Raw genomic sequence first — 21,415 nt, forward strand, 5'->3', positions numbered from 1 at the left:
CCAGCTCCACCAGAGGGGCAGGACCAGGCTATGGGGAGCATCCCTGGGCCGTGACTCCAGCGTAAATGTCACCGAGCAGCCTTTGGTGCAGGCTGGGCTGGGTGGTGTCACGCTGTGCGCAGCCCCAGGGCAGTTACTGGAAGCAGCGGCACAGGCTGCAGGAGCAATGAGGCCTCTGGGGAAGGGAATAAATGAAGAGCTCGCGGAAGGGACTCACCCGCCTCAGCCTCCCAGCCCCCGGGCGTCTCCTCTAAGGGCCCCCTTTCCCGCCGGCCTTCCCAGCCTCTCCCTGGGGAGACAAGGGGGGGCAAGCAGAAAATGATTTCGGTTTCTGACCTTGCAGAGGTGCCAGGGAGCTGTGGAAGGCCTTGGGGGAAGAAGCACAGCTCTCCCGGCACGTGCTGCACCAGCTGCTGGACAAGCTCCGGAAGAGCCACCGGGAGGAGAGGAGCCGCAGCGTGTCTCTGGCCGTAAGTGAGACTGGAGCTGTCACGTAGCGAACTCGCCACCGAACACGGAGGCCCCTCACTTGGAGCTCAACCCCGTGTGCGTCCCAATGCTCCAAATCAACCCTGCAGCTCCCTGCACACAGGGCTTAACTCCCTGTGCTCCAAATCAACAGGGCAGTTCCCTTCACACAGGACTAGCAGCCAGAGGTGTGTTAGAACTCCTGGTGGGATTGGTGTGGAGGGGCAGGGGGACCCAGGCCACCCTCTCCATCGGGTCCCAGTGCACCCTGTCAGTGTTGGAGTGGGGCACCACTAGCTGGGTGGGAAATCCAGCCGAAAGACGCCAAGCACCCGGGGTTCAACTACCCGCCCTGGGCTGCTTCCTGCCAGCTTCTCTCCCATCCTGAGCGCCGTCTCTTTCCTCCAAACCGGGGCTTCTGCTGCGGTTCCCTGCTGACTGGTGACGGCGTCCGGGTGCACATGCGCTTCTCCTCGGGAGCCCCAGCGGCACCTCTGCCCCCGTAGGCCTCAGCCCTGTCTGAGCTGCTCCACCGGCCTTTCTAGCTACCTCCAGCTGGAGCCCACCCAGCACGCCTGTGGGGGTGCGACCTTCTCTGCTAGGCAGCCAGGCTTCACCTCTGCAGCCCCAGTGCAGGGTCGGGACACCACGTGCCAGGGCTGATCTCCACTCTGAGCACAGAACGTGGGGACCTGCAAGAAAACTTAAAAAAAAGATTCACACAGAGCAATTCAAACCAGCCAAAAGTAAAGAAAAATACCCACCTGACGACTAGATTCCCTTTCCCCCTTGATTTACTCATGATCTTTTCTTACTTCATTTCATTTCCAAACCCAAAGTGCAAAGGGTAGCGTCTGAGCAGGTAATTTTCCATAGAAGGTGGGGAGAGTGTTCCACGTTCCCATCCACAGTGATTTTTATGAACCCCAGAGAAGTGAGCTGCCCCTGTGTCTGTGCCAGGCATAGCACTCCCCAGAAAGAGAGCCAGAGACCCCAGGGAAAAGACCTGCCCTTGCTGGGAGGTTTAACCCCAATAAGAACAGTTGGAGGGTGTGTTTGTAAGAGGCTCGAGTGTGTGTTAAAACTACGGATGCGTTTCTTCTTATTTGACATTTGTAATTCACTTTGCTCTGCCCTTTCTCACTTGCAAACACATAAATCCCACAGCTTGTGCTTAATAAAATCACTTTTGTTTCCTATCAAGCATTGTGTAAACAGTTGTGACCTCAGACCAGAATAGACTCAATGTCTGTATAGCTCTGGGGGCGGGGGAGGGTCTCTGCTCTGTGCCTCGGCTGGGGGAGACCAGGAGACCTGGCCCAGCAGGACAGTGTAGCGAGAAGCTCTTGAGTGCCAAGAAGCGAGTGTCAGCGGCTTTGCCAGCGCTCTGGGAAACGCCCCCAAGGAGTCTTCTGTGATCGCGCCCGTGAAACGGATCCTGCCGGGGGCAGGCAGGAATGGGCGCAGCGACACCGCCCGGTGCCCCTCGCTGAAACTGTCTCCCTGCTTGAGGACTACGTGGCCTCAGAGGAGCCAGGGAAGCCAGACCCCAAGCCGGGGCATCTGAGGGAGTCAAATGAGCAGCACGGTTGGGGTCCCTTTGACTGGGGCAGGAGGATTTGAACCCGACCCGGCAGAAGTTCCCATTGACCCTGGTGAAGTAGTTTGGGATCTTGGGGGTATGTTCGCCAAGAGCAAAGGAGTGACCCAACCCTCCAAGGCCTGGCAGCAAGGGGCAGACACAAGCCAGGGAGATGGTCAACCTCATTGCTGGCCCCAGTGGTCCCGGTTTGAGATCAGCAAGGACCTTCTTAATCGCCAGGTCCAGCACCCACTGACCAAGACCAACATCTGCCAACTACTGCTCCCGTGACTGTTCTGCCAGGAGTTGTTGTGTCTGGGACGTGCAGTGCCCTGAGCCAAACCCTTAAGGAGAAAGAAAACTCTACAGAGAGTAGCCTGGCAGGTTTTCTGGCTGGGGAGGAAGCACGTGCCCTGAGTGCCAGAAAAGCAGCCCAATAGTGATCAATGCAGGACCATTGACGCCCTTATCCCTGGCAGGGACACCTTGTGAGATGATTGGCTTAGATCTGGTGGAACCCTTCTAGAAGAGCAGGATGGACCATTGGTCCACCTCCGTGCTAGTGGGCTACGCTGTTATGCTTAATCGAAGCAACGAGATCTTTTATAGGGGGAAAGGCAGTACGCCGCATTGATTGAGAATACAACAGTTGCATATGCTTTTCAAACAGACACAAAACATCATGCATACACAGTTCTGCCAGATGATATAGTTACCAGTCCAGAGTCTGTGTCAATCTAGTGGCCAGGTAGATTGAGCACAGGAGGGAGCAGGGCCTTGTCGGTCGATCGATCCGATACTCCTCTCCAGATAGTGTGGCAGACGAACGCAAAGTTCCATAGCAAAGCACCCTGCTTTATATATTCCTCCTTCTTGTTAAAATCCATGGATCTCGCTCTGTCCGCTTGTGACCGGAATGTTATCTGTTTGATGTGAGTGTTCCCAGAACATCTCTCGAAGGTTCATCCTGTTGTCAATCGTCCTTTCGGGGGGCTTGCTCCGCTCTAAGGCTCGTCAATCTGCCAATTATTCAATCTTCTCATGAGTAGGGGTACGCATTGGTGGTTATAGATGACTCCTCTGCAGTCAGGTTGTCTCATCCTCAGGACTTCGCTCACACTCGCTCAACCCCCTCCTTTGACCATCTGGTTCTAAAGCCATATAACTTTGCATCTTATCTCAACACATTCACACTTCTTACATGCACAAGTCTCCAGGGTTACAGATCTGCATGGAAAACCAAAACCATTGTAAATTAAACAATTACAGCTTGGCCTTCAACATTCGCAGAATTCCTCTAATCTTACTAACACAGCCAAAATACCCAGAACTGGTTTTCTACTTCAGAACAAAGAAAATAGACCTTCAACTGAAAGGACTTGATGTGTAAACTATTAAATGTATATTAATATATTGCTATATTACTGCTACGTTACTATACCTAAAATAAGAAATAAAAAAGAAAAAAACTCAATCCTAACAATGCTACCCGGTGCCCCAGACAGTCCCCCCACGAGCTGCTATTGCCAACGAGCTCCTGAAGGTGCTTGCGAGGGTCGGGCTGCTGTGAGAGACATTTAATGGACCAAGGGCCTAATGTGACCTGAAAACTCATGGCAGAGCTATGCTGCTTCTCTAACATTCACACCCCTAGAGCCTCCGTCTGCCCCCACAGACCGGTGGGTGAGAAGAGGGATTCAACGAGACACAAAACTGCCGTGGAAGTTCATGGAAGATGATCCTCGACACAAGGATAAGTTGATACCTTGGGCCCAGAACACACAAGCAGCCCAGCATGATGGGGGAGTGAAAACCAGGACCTGCAAACCGGGACCTGCTGGAAAGCCAGCCGCTGGGAGCAACGTGGGGTCTGGACTGAAACTGCATCGACCTCCCGGCATCGCCCCGGCTCCCTGCTGCTTGTGGCACTGGAGTTACTCAGGCAACAGAGGGATCGTGGGATGCCCTGTACTTGCGCCTAGAAGTTTGGGTCCCCTCATGATGGTGTCGCCCCCTCCGGTCAGGCCTGGGAAGGCGAAGGGCAAGGGCTAGGCCATGGAGAGAGATAATGGGGAATAATGTCACCTGGACTCTTCTGATCTTTCCAAGAGGTTCCCTTCTGCGCCCATTCTAGCAATGGAAGACGGGTCAGGGGCCATCACATCTCCCCTCCCCCCTGAGGAACTACCCCTCCTTCCTCATAAGCCGCAAGGATGTGAGAAACGGCACCATCATGACAGCAAAATGCCATGGGAGCGGATGGGAGGTGGGGACAGCTCAGTGACTTTTCTTTCTCATTCTGACTCCAGGCTATGGACACGCTCTATGAGATCTTTTTCCTGTGGGGATACCGAGAAGCCATCTTGCAAATGTTTCCCCACTTGCTCCTCCTCTGCGTCAGGCAGGTGCAGCACGTGCTGGACCTGCGCCTGCCAGAGACCTGGACGGTCAGCCAGAAATCCAGCCCTGAGGGATCCAGCCGCCTCAGCCCCTTGAGGTAACGGCAGGGGAAGGGGAAGAACAGATTTGATCTGCTGCACCCGCAGGTCACACACGGCCCCTGCGGAGCCCAGGCGCAGTTCTGGGCAGGTCTGTCTGGGGGGAGCGGTGCTGGGCACCCGTGTGCTTGTGAGTCACGCTTGCTCCTCTGACCCCGCCCACAGGCCGGCTCCTTCCCAGCACAGGCAGGGACCACGTCGGTACCTCCCCATGCGCCACCTGCCGAAGTGTTAGGGCCTCGGCCCCACAAGGCCTCAGGCCAGGGCAGGGTCGCCAGAGCACATGCAGAGAGAGCAAGGCCGGCAGCACTGGGGCCCGGCCCGGCAGGGGGGCCGTGTCACAGGCAGGCAGGAGCAAGAGGGACCATGAAGCTGATTCCGTGTGGACTCCCCTGGGGGGAGCCGGGGAGCCCGAAGGCACCTCAGCTGTTGCAAACGGGCAGAGTTTTGCTCCCTCGCACCAAGGATCTGGCCCATGTGCCCAGTGACCTGGTGCCGGCCCCAGCGAAGAGTCAGGTGTTGGACCATTGGGAGCGAGGGCACCGAGCATCTGTAGAAGCTGCAGTGTCGCCACCTCCCAAAACCTCAGTGAGCCCCGACAGGGTGCTGGGTCCATCCCGGGGGTAACCGGCTACTGCTGACCATGCCTTGTGCCCCAGGCCTTGAGCGGGTTGGGCTGCAGTAGATTTCTGACACCAGGATTTTTTTTTTTTTTTTGTGTTTAGCACGTCCCTGGAGGCCGTGAAGACCCTCTTTTCCATGCCCAGATACTGGAAGGAATTTGCCACTATCCAGTTACAGCAGGGCTGGGAAATGATCGCCTCCCGCCATCACTTCTCCCGAGGGGTGGGCTTGATCGCAAGGTAGGAGTCTCAAGTTTCCTCTTCCTGTGGCCTGTCTGGGCAATGGGAGTTGGGCGGGAGATCCTCCTCTGCCCCAGCCGGCCCTCTCAGCCCCGCAATGGGGGAGGGACTGTCTCTCCCTTTGGTAATCCCGGGGACTTTCCCTTTGCTCTTCCAGAACCATGGTCGAGCACCGGAACCCACAGGTCCCTGTGGTTCTCAGAGAGGCCATCGCCATCGTGCAGAGTCGGGAGGAGGAGGAGGCGCTGAGAGAAATCGCCCTGACTTTCTGCACCGAGGTGAGAGTCCGGAGCGGCCTGGCACACGTGGGCTTGTGCAGAGCAGCTCAGACCCCTCCTGGGCCAATAGGTGCTGGGGCCCATGGCCAGCGGTTCAGCAATCTCACAGCCGGCCAGCTCCTCTGCCCACACAGATACTAGAGGGACTGGGCAGAGTGGAGGGGGGCAGGGTGAGATTGCTCCTGGCTGGATGCACCTCCCTGGGACATGTGACAAGAGGAGATGTTTCTCCAGCACCCCAAGCCCGGGCCTCTCTCCTCGCCTTCCCCGGGGGTTTCTTTTTCCTCTGCCACAGCGCTCTGCCCAGGACGCTTAGCGGTCCCCAGAGAGTCCTCTGTCCCTGGAGTTCATCAGGCGCTTGTGGATTAGTTGCCCTTCTAGGAATGGACCATTTCAAACACCAGCCACTGGCTCCTTCACTCCAGAGATTTTGTGCAGCAGAAAGTGGCCAGTTGGCAAAGATGATGGAGCAGGCACAGACCAAAGGCAGATTTCTGCTCCTTAGCCTGACGCTGATTTTCTCTTTCCAGTTTCTCCAGAGTCCTTCCATCCTCAGCACCGTCACCAAATCAGACCTCCAGGAACACCTGATGGAATGGACCCGAGACAACAACCCTGCAATACGGAGGCTCTGTCTGCGAGGCCTGGCCAGTGTTCTCTTCTGGCCGGGGAAGGTGAGGGCACATCTCAGGGCTTGCTGGGGTGACTGCTGGCTAGCCAGTGTGGGGAACAGCAGTGCTCTGTGTGGCTGGTTTGGTGCCTCAGAGGGAGGGCCCCAGTTGTGGGCTGTAAGTCGCCCTGTCTCTGAGGATTTTGCCTTTGACTTGCCTCTCAGCGGTGTCCCAGGGAGCCCCGATCTGACACCAGGGGACCGCGGAAGCCTGTGGTGCTCCCAGCGCCAAAGATCCTGGGGTGCGATACTGAGCAAACCAGGCGCGAGGGGGTGTCCCTGCTCCCAGGCAGAGCATGGTCAGTGTAGGTGGTGGGGAGGCAGGGGCGGGTGAGACTGCTGCGGGGCCCAGGGCAGCACTGCGGGGCCCCGGGCAGCGAAATTTCACAGGGCCCCTCCTTTGACTCGGTGCATGCGCGGGGCCTCGGGAAGCGCGGGGCCCGGGACAACCGCCCCGCTCGCCCTGCCCTAAATCCTCTGCTGTGGGGTGGGGAAGGAGACTCAGGTCGTCGCTCAGGGCAGTGGGGGGAGGGGAGTCGGGCAACAAAGCCCAAACTTGGCAACGGCAGAGGAGACGGGGGCGGAGTCAGAGCTCGGTGGGCGGGGCCTGGAGCGGCTCTCAGCAGGCGACAGGGCAGGCTCTGCTCAAGGGCCAGGGGTGCAAAGCACCTGGCGGAGCGGCAGGAGAAGGACTTTCTCCCCTGCTGGGGGGCTGGGCCGTCCCTGGGGTCTGGCTGATGGGGAGGGAGGGTCCAGCCCCTGCCCCAGGCTGCGTCCCAGGACAGTGGCGAGCTGCCTTCTGCATTCCCACAGGGGCAGTTGTTACGGGCCCAGCTGCCCGGGACCATCGCCATGTTCTGCGCCACGGACGCAAGGACTGTCCTGGAGGCCATGACGGAGGCGGCAGACGCCATCTACCTGCTCGCCGGGGAGGGGCTTGGCTCCATCTCCCAGGACATGGCAGCCAGCCTGCGCCCGCTCATTGACCACGTAAGGCTGGGAACCCCGGAGAAGCACATTCCCCCTCCCTCCTCTCCCTGCCACCCTGCTATGTCCCTGCCCAGCCCCTTCCCCCCTCAGGCCGGCCACGCGGCACCCAAGGGGGCCCCTGCCATGGGTGGGGAGTCTCCGACACAGCCCCCTCCCTGGCAGAGCCCTTCTGGGCCAACCTGAGCACCGAGCTCCCAGCCCTGCTTCAGCCTCCCCCCCGAACCTCCTGTCCCCAGATCCTCCCCCGCCTGCTGCTGCTCCCCAAGGGGGCATGGGTGAGCGCCAGGCCCCAGGGCCCCGGGAGGGGAGCCCAGAGCAGCCTCTGTGGCCAGGGACACGGTCCGGCTCTCACCAGCTTCCCCGCCCCCGCGTGTCCTTGCCAGGAGAGGGGCAGTGTCCGCTCAGCCGCCATTTCCCTGCTGGGCACCATGCTGAGCGGGGTGAAGGACCCAGACAAACCGGCCGTGCAGCAGGAACTCACCAGCTGCCTGCTCCCGCTGCTGCTCCACCTGGCAGACGAGGAGCAGAGCGTGATCCTGGTAAGTGCCGCGCTCGGTATTTCCAGAGAGCAAAGCGCCAGAGTCCCCTGGGCCCCACCCGTCTCAAGAGCCCCTGCCCAGCCAGGGCCACTGGGGACGTGCAGGGGCCACAGGGGAGGGCCCCTGGGCTCAGACCCTTTGGGGTCCCAGAGCGGCCTGGCGCTGCCGTTGCCGTCTCTGCGCAGAAGGGCTGAGCTGTGGAGATCCCGGCCAGCCAGTTCTCAGCCCCTCCCCTGAGCAGCCTCCCTTTGGGAACAAGGGGCAGGAACCTCCCCTGGCAGGGAGAGCAGGAGCCCAAGGAGCAGAGAGGAGGGGACGTGCCCCAGACGCTCCCTCTCTCAGCGAGGTCCCTCGCTCTCCCCTTGTGCTGCAGAGCTGCAAAGTGACCCTCTTCCACTGCGCCGTGTTCCTCGGCTGGGCCAATCGGAAGAGTCTCTTCTGCAGCCTGGCCTGGGACGGCTCCTCGCAGCTCTTGCCGTGCGTCGGGAAGTGCCTGGTAGGTGTGTTCTTTGGGCCCGCAGAGCAGTGAGTGGGGAGCTCAGGGAGACCTTTCTAGCCCCACCCCCCGAGCACCCAGGGGGTTCTCCACCCCGCTCGTCACGCAGGGACATCAGAGGCAGCCCCTCCTAGAAGGGCTCCCGTGGGTTCCTGTCCCTTTTGCTTCTGGGGGGCACAGCGGCTGTGCACCCTGCTCCTGCCCTCCAGTCCCTTGCTGCCCTGCAGGCCCTGTGGGGTTAGGACACTGGGACTGCTGGGCACTGTCTGCATCCGGCCCTTCCGAGAGGGGCAGCTCCATCGTCTGGGCTCCTACTGGCTCTTGCCCTGCCCTCCCTCTGAGCTTCAGCAGCCCTGGCCTGCCCGCTGTGAGCAGATCACGTTGTCTGCACTGAGCATTTCTCCCTGCTCTGTTCCTAGATGGAGAATAACGAGAGGAACGTCCCAAGGCTCCTGTTCCAGGCCTTAGCCTATCTGGAAAGCTCCCAGCCGTCCATCCGACATTCTGCAGCCCTGTTCATCGGTAAGCAGAGCAAACCCACTTGAGCTTTTCCTGTTCTTCCTTCAAAGCTCTTTTTCCACTTCCCACTCCGTTCTCTGGGACCAGGGGGAATTTTCACTAGTTTCATTGAACAATCAGTTCAATAGGTTACGATGTTATCACAAACATGCGCTGCCCATCCCGACAGTCTCATCCAATTGCATTAATGGCTCTAGTCTCTCCAGCCTAACCAGCATCTCTTCCTCCTTGTCAGTTCTGGGCTTTCAATGTCTGTCATCCCGCTGAGACACATGGGCACAGACAGACATAGCCCGGATCCGATACGTTTTGTTCTCTGCTTGTCTGGTGGTGAGCCTGGGCCAGGCAGAATTCAGCTTTCCCAAAGGTCCCCCCTGCGATACGTCTTTCAGTGGGCTTACAGCAAAATTAAGTGTCTCCCAAGCACAACTTAGCTTTTTGGGAAACTTAGTTTAAGAGCTGCATCAGAATGCCAGTGGGAGGGGGGAAGAGGAGAGCTCCCTGCAGAAGTCGTAAGGACACTGCACATTTAGCATTCTGGGGACACGTCTGTTTGAATTAATAAAAAATGAACATGAACCGAAAGGGGTTTCAGGACAAGCATCAGCCAGCAACTCAGGAGCCTCCTGCAACTGCAAATGTGAAACATGGATATAACATGGAAGAGTTAGTTGAATAAAATATCAGCCCTATTGTGTTTTTGTGTATGATTTAGTCCTTCCCATCCCTAATATACTGCTTCAAGGTCTGCAGCTTAACACTGGTGATCATGTGCTATTTCCTAAATTAACAGAAGTCAGGTTATCTACCAGAATGACACACAAGGTGCTCTCTTAGCTGGTGTAAAATGCTACTCCCAGCTATAAATTACTATGTTTCACTGAGGAGATTTGCAGTAGTGTTTGAGGAAATTAGAGAAGTAATACCAGTGGGAAACTTGATTTAAATCAATGCACCCAGCCTGACAAGCACCAGAATCCGACAGCGGGGATCTGCGTGGGCCAGAATTCACATTTACTGCAAGCTGGAGGGAACCTCTTTGCCATTTGGTCTCTTCCAACTTCTGCCCACAACTTTTTGGCCACATCTTCACGAAACCATCAAGATGCGATTTCAGTCGCCTTTGCAATCGGCCTTTCAGTGACTTCTGGGGCCGGATGCTTTCTCCCATGTGCTTCGTGCCACATCGAAGGGCCGGGTATTGAATTTCCCAAGGGCTGTCTTGTGGGAATGGCTGAATCTTTAGCAATTTTCAGGGATGATGTTGAAAAGTCCTGAGCTCCGGGGTATTCCTTGTCTGTTTAGGAGAGACCATCCACCATTTCGTCTACCTGTTGGCGGAGACAGTGAGTGCAGATGACATCTACCGCCTGTGTGAAGGTAAGGAAACAGCTCTGGGCGTTTGTGCATCTGTGGGCAATATGAGGCCTGAACACAGCTGTCCCAGTGTCTGTCTCTGTCTGAGGACAGTACTTAAGAGGGAAGAATGGTCTTGCTGGTCAATGTAAGAATGGGAGTCAGGAGATTTGAGCCCCCAGGAGCAACTCTGTGCCTCACCTTCCCCACCTGTAAAATGGGGATAAGAACACAAAGGCTCTCAAGGGAGGCCGGCCAGAACTGAAGATGACTAGTCATTAGCAGGAGGAGAAGGATTCTTACCCTCTGTCACAAAAAGTTCCACCACCTGCTCCCCTCCACTAGAGAGGTTGTAGGCCAGAGACTTTCACCCAGAGTTGGGTTCTCGGCTCCTAGGCCATCCCATGCGGCCCCCAGGAAACACCTTTCCCTGCCACCTCTGGAGCACTGAAGGCGGCACAAATGCACAAAGGATTCGGTAGAAGTTAGGAGCCGAAGCCCCTTTGCGGCTCTGCACCTAAATGCCAGAGTTACGGTTGCTGTCGTGTTCCCGTGGCAAAGGCCATTGGGAAGCAAAGGTTTCCCAGCCACCTGTGACAGCAGCTCTGTGAGGTTTCCAACGCATTTCCTCTTTCTTTCAGCTTTCCAGGAAGTGCCTTTAAGATCAGACAGGACCACAGCGATCGTCCTGAATGAACATTTTAAATGGCTGCAGAAGCTGGCAAACCTCGTGTGGGGTGCGTTTTGATTAGGGAGCGGCACCGACACAGGACTCTTCATCCTGCCACGGTACGTACAACAGATGGGAGCAGCTCTTTGGAGCAAGGACTGGTCCGTGGGCTGGGTATTCACAAGGGACATCAGCTCCCGTAGCAGAGTCCAGCCCAGAGACACCTGGGAAGATGTTCCGAGGCTCTCGGAAAGCCAGGGCCCTGGGCAGCACAATGGGAGAGGGAAGCCGGTGCTGACCAATGCAGGGTCAGACACATGGAAAGCAGAAATGTGAATTATTCCTGTCTGTCTGAGATGAGGGTGGGCGGGGGGGAGGCTTAGTTGTTGGAGCAGTGGCAGTGGGGCCTAGTAGTTGGAGTGGTGGCGGTCGAGCCTAGAGGAGCTAAGAGCAGGAGCCAGAGCCAGGAGTCAAGTGCGGGCCTGAAACTGTCTAGGAGCAGGGCTGGGAGCTTAGCGGGACTGCGAGCCGGGCTGCGCTAGGACTAGGGACGAGGCTGGAGCAGGAGCAGGGCTGGAGCAGGCTGAGGCCTGGGCGGCCTGGCACCACTCTCAGGCAGAGGAGAGGGCCAAGCCATGAAGCGACACTGAGCAGACTGAGTTGCTGGTTCTCCTCGGAGGTGCCGATGCCTCTTCTGAGACTCACCAGCCCAGCTCCTGCCTCCTGCATTGGCTGGAACCTGACTCAGGACAACTCAGCCCAGCGTGGGGCTTCCTCAGGCTTCAGTTCAGGGTGGAGTCGGCCCCTCGGAGCCGGGTGACAGATTCACCCTCCCCTCTGAGGAAACCAGGCCCTGCTGTGGCGGCTTGACAAGGCCCTAATAGAGCCTGGGGCCTTCCCTGCACGGGGCCAAGCGCACTCCACAGCATTAGCCACAAGGGGAGCGAGAGGGTGGGAGGGAACCTGCCCTGCTCCAGAGTCTCCCCCTTGACAATTGTGCTCTTCTCATCTGTGCTCCTGCCCTTTCTCCTCTGGCAGACACCGGCTGAGCCCACCACGAGCCCGGCCTGGCCAGAAGACCAAGCAGCTGGGACACCAGGAGGATGCGGAAGAGGCAGAGCTGCACGTGACGGGGAACCAGCCGCGCAGGGGCCAGGAGCGATTCCGCCCCCAGGCCAGAGGAAGCCGAGCCCCTCCCCAGCCCTGCGGTCTGGTCTCCAACGTTTGTCTGGCCCATCACCCCAGGACACAGCTCACGAGTCACCATCAGACCCACCCATCTCCGGGTCCTTCCCACCGGCCTCTGCCCATCTGGGTGGGTTCTTCTCGTCGCCCATCGGCCTTCCCACAAACACCAGTGTGGGACCACGCTCCTGGGGGGACTGGGACTGCGCGCGCTCTGGGGTCCGCGGTGGGGGGAGGGACAGGGGCTGCGCACGCTCTGGGGTCCGCGGTGGGGGGAGGGACAGGGGCTGCGCGCGCTCTGGGGTCCGCGGTGGGGGGAGGGACAGGGGCTGCGCGCGCTCTGGGGTCCGCGGTGGGGGGAGGGACAGGGGCTGCGCGCGCTCTGGGGTCTGTGGTGGGGGGAGGGACAGGGGCTGCGCGCACTTTGGGGTCCGCGGTGGGGGGAGGGGCTGGGGCTGCCCAGCGCTCTGGGACTGGGGTGGGGAGCTGAGGCTGTCTGGCTGCTCTGGGGCTTGTGGGGATGCCAGGGAGCCAGGCAGCCTGGGGGCTGGGGTGGGAGGGTAGAAATCTGGGGCTGGGCAGCCACCAGTTTGGGGAGGAGAGGGCAGGGCAGGGCCAGCAGCCTGGTGGGCATGGGGGGGCGGAGCCTCGGGAAGTAGGGGCAGGGCTGGGCTCTGCTGTCCCATGTGAGCCGTTCGCTCACTGCCCATGACTCCCACTGCTCTACCAGTCGGGGTAGTGGCCCTGGAGAGAGGGGACTTGCCCAAGCACCAGACGTGCTGTGCTCAGGTGCTCTGACTCCTGTGACCCCTGCAAGAAACCCCCACAGAGCCCTCTGCCCACAGGGGCGGGTTTCACTCCCCCTTCGGGCCATCTCAGAATAGACACAGGCACCAATCAGAGCAGGCCAGGCCCGGAGACCTAGGCCAGAAGCCCTCGATCTCTGGAGCCGAACAACTGGCTGGCCGACAGCATCGTCCCGGCGATCCCACGGCAACGCAGCGAGGAAGAGGTGGTCTCGCCCCAAGAAGGTGTTTTTCAGGAACTCTGGCCGAGGCCTTTGGGCTGCGCCACCTCCGATTGGTGCCCGAGTCCCTTCTGCGATGAGCGAGGGGGTGAAACCCGAGGCAATTGGCAGAGGCCGTGTGGGGACTTCTTGGAGGGGTCCTGGGACCCTCTTGCGGGTTTTCTCCCCGTGGATCTGCCTTGGGAATGGATTTCACCCATTGGAGACAGTTGCAGGCCAGGACGCATGTGGAATTGGGTAACGGGACCCCTCTGAGGACTCCTCTGCCCGCCCCCCACCAATCACGGTGGCCCCTGCCCTCAGGACCAACGAGGGCAGGGGGGGGCCACATCAAATAGGGGAAGTGCCGTGGTGTGAGGATCTTCCCTCAAGAGGGTCCTGGGACCCCTCCAAGGAGTCTCCCCTCCGTCCTCTCCCAACCAGGGAGGGTCACCCCCCGCCAAGGCCAGCTCAGAGGGGAAACATGCACCAGTCAGAGCAGCTAGTGCCCGAAGGCCTAGGCCAGAAGCCCCCATTTCCGGAGCTGAGCGGCCAGCTGGCACCATCGCCCTGGACGTCCCAGCGCACCACTGCGGGAAGGAGCCCGTCTCGTTCCCAGAACTCAGCGCCTGGCCCGTCGGGCTACACCTGCTCTGACTGGTGCACGTTTCCCTTCTGAGCTGGCCTGAGGGGGGTGACCCTCACTGGTTTGGAGGGGCTGGTGGGGAGATTCCTGGGAGGGGTCACAGGACCCTCTTGTGGGCTGGACCCCGCAACACGGCACTTCCCCCATTTGGTGCAGTCCCCTCCCTCGATGGTCCTAAGGGCAGGGGCCACCGGGACTGGTGGAGGGCGGGCAGAGGAGTCCTCAGAGAGGTCCTATGACCCATTTCCAGATGGACACTCTGCCGGGGACATCTGCCCCCCATCGGACTGACAACTCGCCAGCCTAACTGGGTAACAGCTGAGAGTTTGTCTAGTCGCTGGGGACAGACCCGCAGTCACGGCACACTCATGAGTTCATGTTGCTGGCCCATCGGTCCATTGGTGAAACCCAGTCTCGGGGCAGCTCTACGGGGACACGTTCCCTCTCAGTTGTTACGTCCAGGTGCGGCAGGGGGCATAGGGCATGGGCAGTGGGCTGCGGTACATGGTCTGGATGGCGGCAGGCTCAGGGGCGCGGCTGGGGATGGAGCGTATGGGGTGCAGGCTGACGAGCAGAGAGGATTCCCCCCAGCCCTGGTTCATTGCAGAAGCTCATGGCAGGTGAGAGTCACCTCTCCATGGCGGCAGCACCTGCCCTGAGAGTTGCTGGTGGGTACCTATTTCCCCCAGCGGGGGCAGATCTAGGCTGCGGGAGGGGGGCAGCAGAGGTGTCTCTGCCTGGCTGTGCCAGCTCTGCACTGGGGCAGCAGGGAGAGGCGCTATTGCCCCAGCCAGGCAGCTCCACTTTGGGGCTGCCGGGGAGAGGTGCTTTTTAGGGATGAATATCCCATTTCATGGGTTAATCCAGCTGTTCTCAAATGTTGTGATAGCGCAGCCCCCCTCTAAGTTGCTCACAACCCCTGTGTAAGTTTGAGAACCGCTGGGTTAACTGATGAAAGGGGCAGCCAGAGGATGCTGCAGTCTGGCAGGGCTGGACCGGCTCCCCCAGCTCCTGAGGCCGGTCTGGAGCATCTTCCCCCTCCCACACAGGCAGGGTTACTCCAGCCCCGCCGGGGCAGCACCTGCCTGTGTCGGGCCCCGCGGGGCTGAGCAGACCCCTGCCCACGGCGGCCGGGGGCTCCTCCAGGCTCCACTGGTTACCCAGAACCAGTGAGCAGCCCCCGCACATCCCGGTTCACTTCTCACCTCCCGAGAGCCTCTGCCCCATGTCGGCAGCCTTGGGGCTGGGAAGGGAAATCTCTGCTCTGCAGCCCTGAGCCCTGCGCGGGGATTCACAGGCAGCACATGGGGCTTGACAGGAGACGTTTCCAGTCCAGTCTGTTACCGTGGGCAGAGTGTGCGTGCACTAGGGACGTGAAAGTGCCAACGTAGAGGCGGTTACCTCCTGAGCCTCGGCTCATCGGTTAACGTGCACGGTAACAGGCAGCCCCCCCCCCCCCAGCACTGCCTCTGCATTAGAGGCACATGGGGGGCAGGTGGGGGCCGGTGGTTGCAGAGAGCCAGCTTTCAAGCCCGCTCCCCGTAAGCACCAGCTCCTGTGGGACCATTTTCCCCCACGCAAGGGTGCCTCTTTCACAGGCAGCAGCTCAGAGCAGGGGGCAGGTAGAAGCTAGTAGACCCGGGGTGCTGGTTTTTAAAGCAAGGCCCCGCATGTACCAGCTGTAGTGGAGCCGCCTGCCCCCCACCCTGCGCTGCTGCCTCCAGTCCAGGGGCAGCAGAGGGGAGGGGAAACCATGAGCTGCCTGCCCCCTGCATGTAACCGTGTAACTTAAGTACATGCATGTTCCCGTCCCTAGTGCATACACAGCGTGTGGCTCACAGAGCTTCTCCCTCGAGTGTGTCGTTAACAAAGCCATTTTGTACTCAGACTGAATGTAAAAACTGTCCCTGTAAATGAGTCATCTGCTCGCCTGTCCAAATAAATCAATAAATCGATCTCTGCTGTCATCCCTGGGTCGTTCTTGGCGCGTTCAATAGAAATTTGTGATTTTGGTGGAAATTGAGGTTTTGGCAACAACCATGTTCTGTCTCACGTGGACTTAAACATGGGAATGTAGAAACACGGGGGTGTGACAGACCAGGCCGTGTCTGGGCACAGCTGAGGGCATCCGCTCAGGGCGAATTGCTCAAATTCAGGGCTCCTTACAGCCCCCAGACTGGTGACCTCTCCAAACAGGCCACAAAGCAGTCACACAGAGCACTTCAGCTGCCTGCCTGAAGCCTCACAAGCAAAACCTCTCCAACATCCCAGCAATATCCATGCCCCAGATGGCCCGGCCTCATACACAGGTGGGGGGTCCTAGCACCCAATCCCACCTACCCCGAACAAGTTCTGTCCAGTTCCAAGAAACCAACCTCAGATCCCTGGTCAATCTACCCTTTGGAGCTTACCCACAAATCATGCTGGGCCAATCCTTTAGCATCTAACATCTAAAGGTTTATTATTACAATAAAGAAAAGCATGAGACTCAGGTTGTTAAAGGATAGTACATTACATGCATCGAATCTCCCAGTTCTCGATGCAGGCTCTAGCAGAGATGTTACAGCTGCTGGTTTAAAAGTCCTTCTTGCGCATCCTAGGATCAGGATGGGTCCACAGGTCTTTCCAGCCCTTCGATCCCTGCATTGCTGCCTATGGGATGAAGTGCTGAGCTGCAGACCAAGATGGAGTCCGCCACATGACCTATTTCTCCCTCCTTCCTGGTCTCTTCTTGGCTACAGCAGGTCACCTGGCCCACGGCTTCTTCCTGTGTTCCCTGCTGGCAGCCCTTAGGTATGAGTCACCACTCCTTCTTTAGGTGTGTCCTTGGCCCATTGAGTCCCATTGTCCCACAGAGCCTCGCTGATTAGCATGTCCATAGGCCGGGCTCTGCCCACTGCTCAACCACATGCAGAGAAATATTCAGTATCTACACAGATTACAGACTCCTAACTACACATACAGACATTATACAATCACATGAATAGCGTACATAGGATTAGCAGACAGTGTGCTTCTATTCAACACCCCACATGACCCCGTTTTATACCATTTTGGGGGCCAACACCCCCACCTATGGGTGCATCAGTGATCTGGCTGCTCCCCTCAAAATCCAGTAACGTGACAGGGGGCCTCTCTCCTCAGCTAGCCAGACCCAAGGACACGAGTTAGCTAGAGGTGTCTCTGCGTCTTTACTGGTGAGACCGAGCAGGGGTGACCGTGTGAGGGTTTCGATCGCCCACGCAGACGGTGTAGTTCGTAGCTATTGTCTAGCGATTTTCACTCTTTCACTGCGTTTAGGGAAATAGTAAATTCAGTATCTTCAGGGTCTTGTATTTAGTGGGAAATAGTGAGAATAGATTCCTATTAGAAACCCAGCTGGGGGACTCAGTGTGACACTCGGCTTCCCTCTGCCATGAGAAGGCCTTTCCCCATAGCTGTATTGGGAGGCCTGAGGTAGCTCAGTCGGGCCCATGTTAGACTGAAGATCTAAAGGTCCCTGCTTCAGTCCCAGGGCTTGGCTGGGCTCTGTGTCCCCTGACCCTCTAGAGCTGGGCTCTTTACAGCATCACAGCTGTGCCCCTGGTCTGCGGAGAACTTCAGCAGCTCCTTGGACGCGCCTTGCCTGCCCTGCTACTCCCCCTAGGGCCCAGCATGCCCTGCCTGCCTTCCCCTGCCCTGCCGGAATTAAACCAGCTACCTAAGGATAACTTGCTGAGCCCCCGCTACAGTCCTCCGCTCTGCCAGCTGAGCTATCGAAGGTCAAGTGTTGGCTCTGTCTCCGCTGCTTTGCCCTTAAGAATGGAGGCGGGAGTTAGGAAGAGGCAGCAGTACCTGAGAGCCCTGTGTTGGGACACAGAGTGCTGGGTTCTGGGGCTAGAGATACCTGCCCCTCCCCTCGAAAGGGGGCTGCCCAGATCGTGGCACGGCCAAGTCATGAAGAAAACTCTGCTGCATTTGGTGGGCTGGGGCCCGTCTCCTGACAGGCTACGGACCATCAGTAGAGGGTGCATCAGCTGAGCAAGCCTGAAGCAACCTGCAGGTGGCGCTGCCCTGGGGAGCGAACCCCATTGCAGGGCCTGAGCCCTGTCTAGCCATCTCCTCTGAACAAGGCTCAGCAGCTCTCTCAGCCCAGTGGGGGAGCTGGCAGGTGCTAGAGACAGCAGGCAGCCTGACCACAAAGTCCCTGGAGCACTTTGCAGCTCCCACCACACTTCAGCCCTCACCTTACTGTGCACCACGCAGGGGAAAATGCAGCTCTTCACTCTAGATGGGAGTTGAACCCACAAGTTCTGACTTTATAAGCCAACACCTCATCCATTAGGCCAGCAGGGATACAGTTCAAGTCGGCCATGGAACGTAAATCCTCTCTCCCAATGTCACGTTCCTCACATTCACTTGGAAGACAAGTTCCGTTTCTCCACCTCACAGCCATGTCTGCAGCCCCTCTCGGCCAGACCCTGGGGCAGGTCAGTGACAGAGCTGGACCACCCTTTCCCCACAGACATCTAGAGAAGACCCCTTCCTAGAGTCAATCCTCCCCCTTCAGCACCTCCCTCCCGCAGCATGTGGATGATTTGGGGCAAATCCAGGGCTGGACGGGTGCTAAGGGCAGCCTGCAGGAGTGACCAGGCTGGGCACACCCAGGGTGAGGCTCATGGATGCTGGGTGGCTGGTGGGGTCAGAGCTCCAGCTGAAAGCTGCACAGCCATGGGGCACCCCCTGTACAAGGAAGACAGAGGGTGAAACAGTTACTGGCCTGGGGGAGCCCTGAACTGTCTCACCTTGTTCCCAAGGACATTGGGGAGTCTCCGTCCCTTTTGAACCTGCACCAGAAAGCGGAACAAGTCAGCAGGTCTCTGCCTGAGCTGATGTTCCTGGCCCCAGGCTCTGAAGGGACGAGCTGCCCTTGCTTGCAGTGGAAACCCCCAGGTCTTCCTGTCGCACGCTAGAAACCCGTCTAGCCTGGCGCCAGCTCTTCCCCCAGCCCAGGCCTTGTTCCTCAGCTGATTCCAAGAGGCTCTTCTGAGAGGGGAGTCAATGAGGAACCACGATGGTGTCACATCCCTGCCTCAAAGGGTATGTCACAATAGCCACCCTAGTTCGAACTAGGATGTCTAATGTAGTCATTCGAACTTGCAAATGAAGCCTGGGATTAAAATATCCTGGACTCTATTTGCATGTTCCCGGGTGCTGTCATTTTTAAATGCCCGGTAGTTCGAACTCCCTGCCCGTGGCTACACGTGGCATAGGCCAGGTAGTGCAAATTAAAGCTCCGAATTCGAACTATCGTTACTCCTCATTGCAGGAGGAGTAAGTGTAGTTCGAATTAGGAGCTTTAATTTAAGACACTTTCCTTCGAGCTGAACCAGCCACCTAAGGATAATGTGGCGAGGCCTATGACAACCCCTCCGCTCTGCCAGCTGAGCTATCGAAGGGCAGCTGTGGGTCTGGCATCTGCTGCTTTGCCCTTAATCATGGTGGAGGGAGTTGGGAAGAGGCAGCATAGTGTTGGGACGCAGAATGGTGGGGGTCCTGGGTCGTGCAATACCGTGAGATACCTGCCCTTCCCCGCGAATGCGGGCGCCCAGATGGTAGCACAGCCCAGTCATACAGAAGACTCTGTGGCACCATCAGCAGAGAATGTCTTAGCTGAGCAAACCAATTCCTGAGGCAACCAGCAGGTGGCGCTGCCCTGGCCAGTGAATCCCCTTGTTGTGCCTGAGCCCTTTCTGGCCAATCTCCACTAAGCAAGACCCAGCTGCTCTGTCAGTTCGTCGGGGGCTCTGGTACTTGCTGGAGACGTACGTGAGCAGCAACGCGGTACCAAAGTGAGTGGGGCACCGTGCAGCTCCCACCAGACTCCAACCCTCCATTCCCTTGCAGCAGACGGGGAGACTCCGAACAAGACGAGCCCGACAAGCAGGAATTCTTTGCAAGCAGATATAATTATTTATTTAGTTGTCGCATGGTAGGCCCAGCCCCATCTATAGCAACACTGCAGCTGTACCCGGAGTTCCCAGAGTCCTTCATTCTTTCATTAGGGGGACGCAGGAGTCAGGCAGGGAGTTGGAGGTGTGTGTGTGGAGGGCTCAGTGCAGAGAGCTGGGTGTGTTCGGAGCTCAGGGCAGGTTGGGAGGGGTGCAAGATACAGGGCAGGGAGTGGAGTGAGGAGTCAGGGCAGGTGCTGGGAGATCAGGGCAGGGGGTGAGGGATGGAGGTTTCAAGGAAGAGCTCTGGGAGATCTTTGGGGCTAAGCGATGGGGGGGGATGCAGCCACCAGAGCAGGAGATGGGGGGCTCAGGGCAGGGAGCTGGGAGGTTGTAGGGACTTAATGGGGCTGCCCACAGCAGCGAAGGTGGAGCTGCTCCAATGGCAGCTCCTCTCAGGGGGTTGCGATGGGGAGGGCTGTGCTGCTCACTCCCTGGTAGAAGCAGCTGACTAGACAGTGCAGCCCCAGCCCCCAGGGGGAGCCACTGAGGCAGATGCTGCCCCCTGGGGGCAGAGACAGAAGCTGCTGGGCCGCTGGGGTAGCTGCTTCTCGCCGCCCTGGGCTGGCTGGGTAGCTGAAGCAGCCGTTGACGGGGCAAACTTGGAATTCTGGGGGAGGGGGGAGGCTGCAGCTGCTCCCCACGTGCCTTCTTCTGCATGGGCCTCTTGCAGCTTCTGCTCCTCCCCCAGGTCCTGATCCCACCACTACGGCCTTTATATAGTGATTGTTCCCCCAGCCTCAGCCAATCACCTTCCACCTGCACCTCCTTTCAAAGTTGTATTGTAAAATGTAATTGAAAGTGTAACACATTTCAAACACTGAGGGTACGTCTACACTAGCTTGTTAGTTCGACCTAGGTAGGCAAATGGGGGCAACCGGAGTTGCGAATGAAGCCCAGGGTTTAAATATCCTGGGCTTCATTTGCATGTTCTCGGGCGCCACCATTTTTAAATCCCCCTTAGTCCAAACTCCATGCCCGTGGCTAAGTGCGGCATGGAGTAGGTAATTAGAACTATCATTACCCCACGTGGATCTCTAATTCGAACTACCTACTCCGTGCTGCAACATACCCTGAGACACCATCTTTTCAATTCTCCTGGTGACCGGCAGAGTTGGGAGCCTCGACTCTTTCCCCTCACAGCCACGTACAACTGCCTGGTGTCCCGAGAACCTCCCTGGTATCTTCCCTCAGTTGTACTCCTTGCTTCTGGAGGATCTTTGCTACAAACTGAAGCTCCAAACAAAGGACTGAATGATCCATCCAACCTCCATATGTGCTCCAGAGACGTGACTTAAGGCAGCCGTTTATTCTATCACTCCTACCAGCCAGAAACATTGTGTTTACTTGAGTCCTTTAACTAGTTTAACTCTTTCTTTCTTTCTTTCTTTCTTTCTTTCTTTCTTTCTTTCTTTCTTTCTTTCTTTCTTTCTTTCTTTCTTTCTTTCTTTCTTTCTTTCTTTCTTTCTTTCTTTCTTTCTTTCTTTCTTCAAATAAAGCTTTGGAGTTTAGGGTTGAAAGGAGTGGCGCACGGAGATTTTTGTCTAGGTTTTGAGTTATAAAATGAGCTGAGAATGTGATGGATCCTTTTGGGATGGTGTGGAGGAGGGGCTCCCTGCTCCTCCTCCTTCCTCCTGACTTGTCCAGGTCTAGCGTCCT

The 21,415-nt window shown here is 57.8% G+C and overlaps 1 protein-coding gene across 1 annotated transcript in view; it reads left to right on the top strand.

Moving 5' to 3' along the window:
* The window catches only part of LOC142826093 (maestro heat-like repeat family member 5), an 86,376-nt gene that overhangs the window by 35,047 nt on the left and 29,914 nt on the right, over positions 1 to 21,415 (top strand). Inside the window, exon 3 of the mRNA XM_089771500.1 lies at positions 10,209 to 10,283. Coding sequence (XP_089627626.1) covers positions 10,209 to 10,283 — 75 coding nt within the window. The remainder of the gene's footprint in view (positions 1 to 10,208; positions 10,284 to 21,415) is intronic.

Source organism: Pelodiscus sinensis, chromosome 19 (assembly GCF_052426305.1).
Source record: "Pelodiscus sinensis isolate ZL-2025 chromosome 19, ASM5242630v1, whole genome shotgun sequence".
Lineage (NCBI taxonomy): Eukaryota > Metazoa > Chordata > Testudines > Trionychidae > Pelodiscus > Pelodiscus sinensis.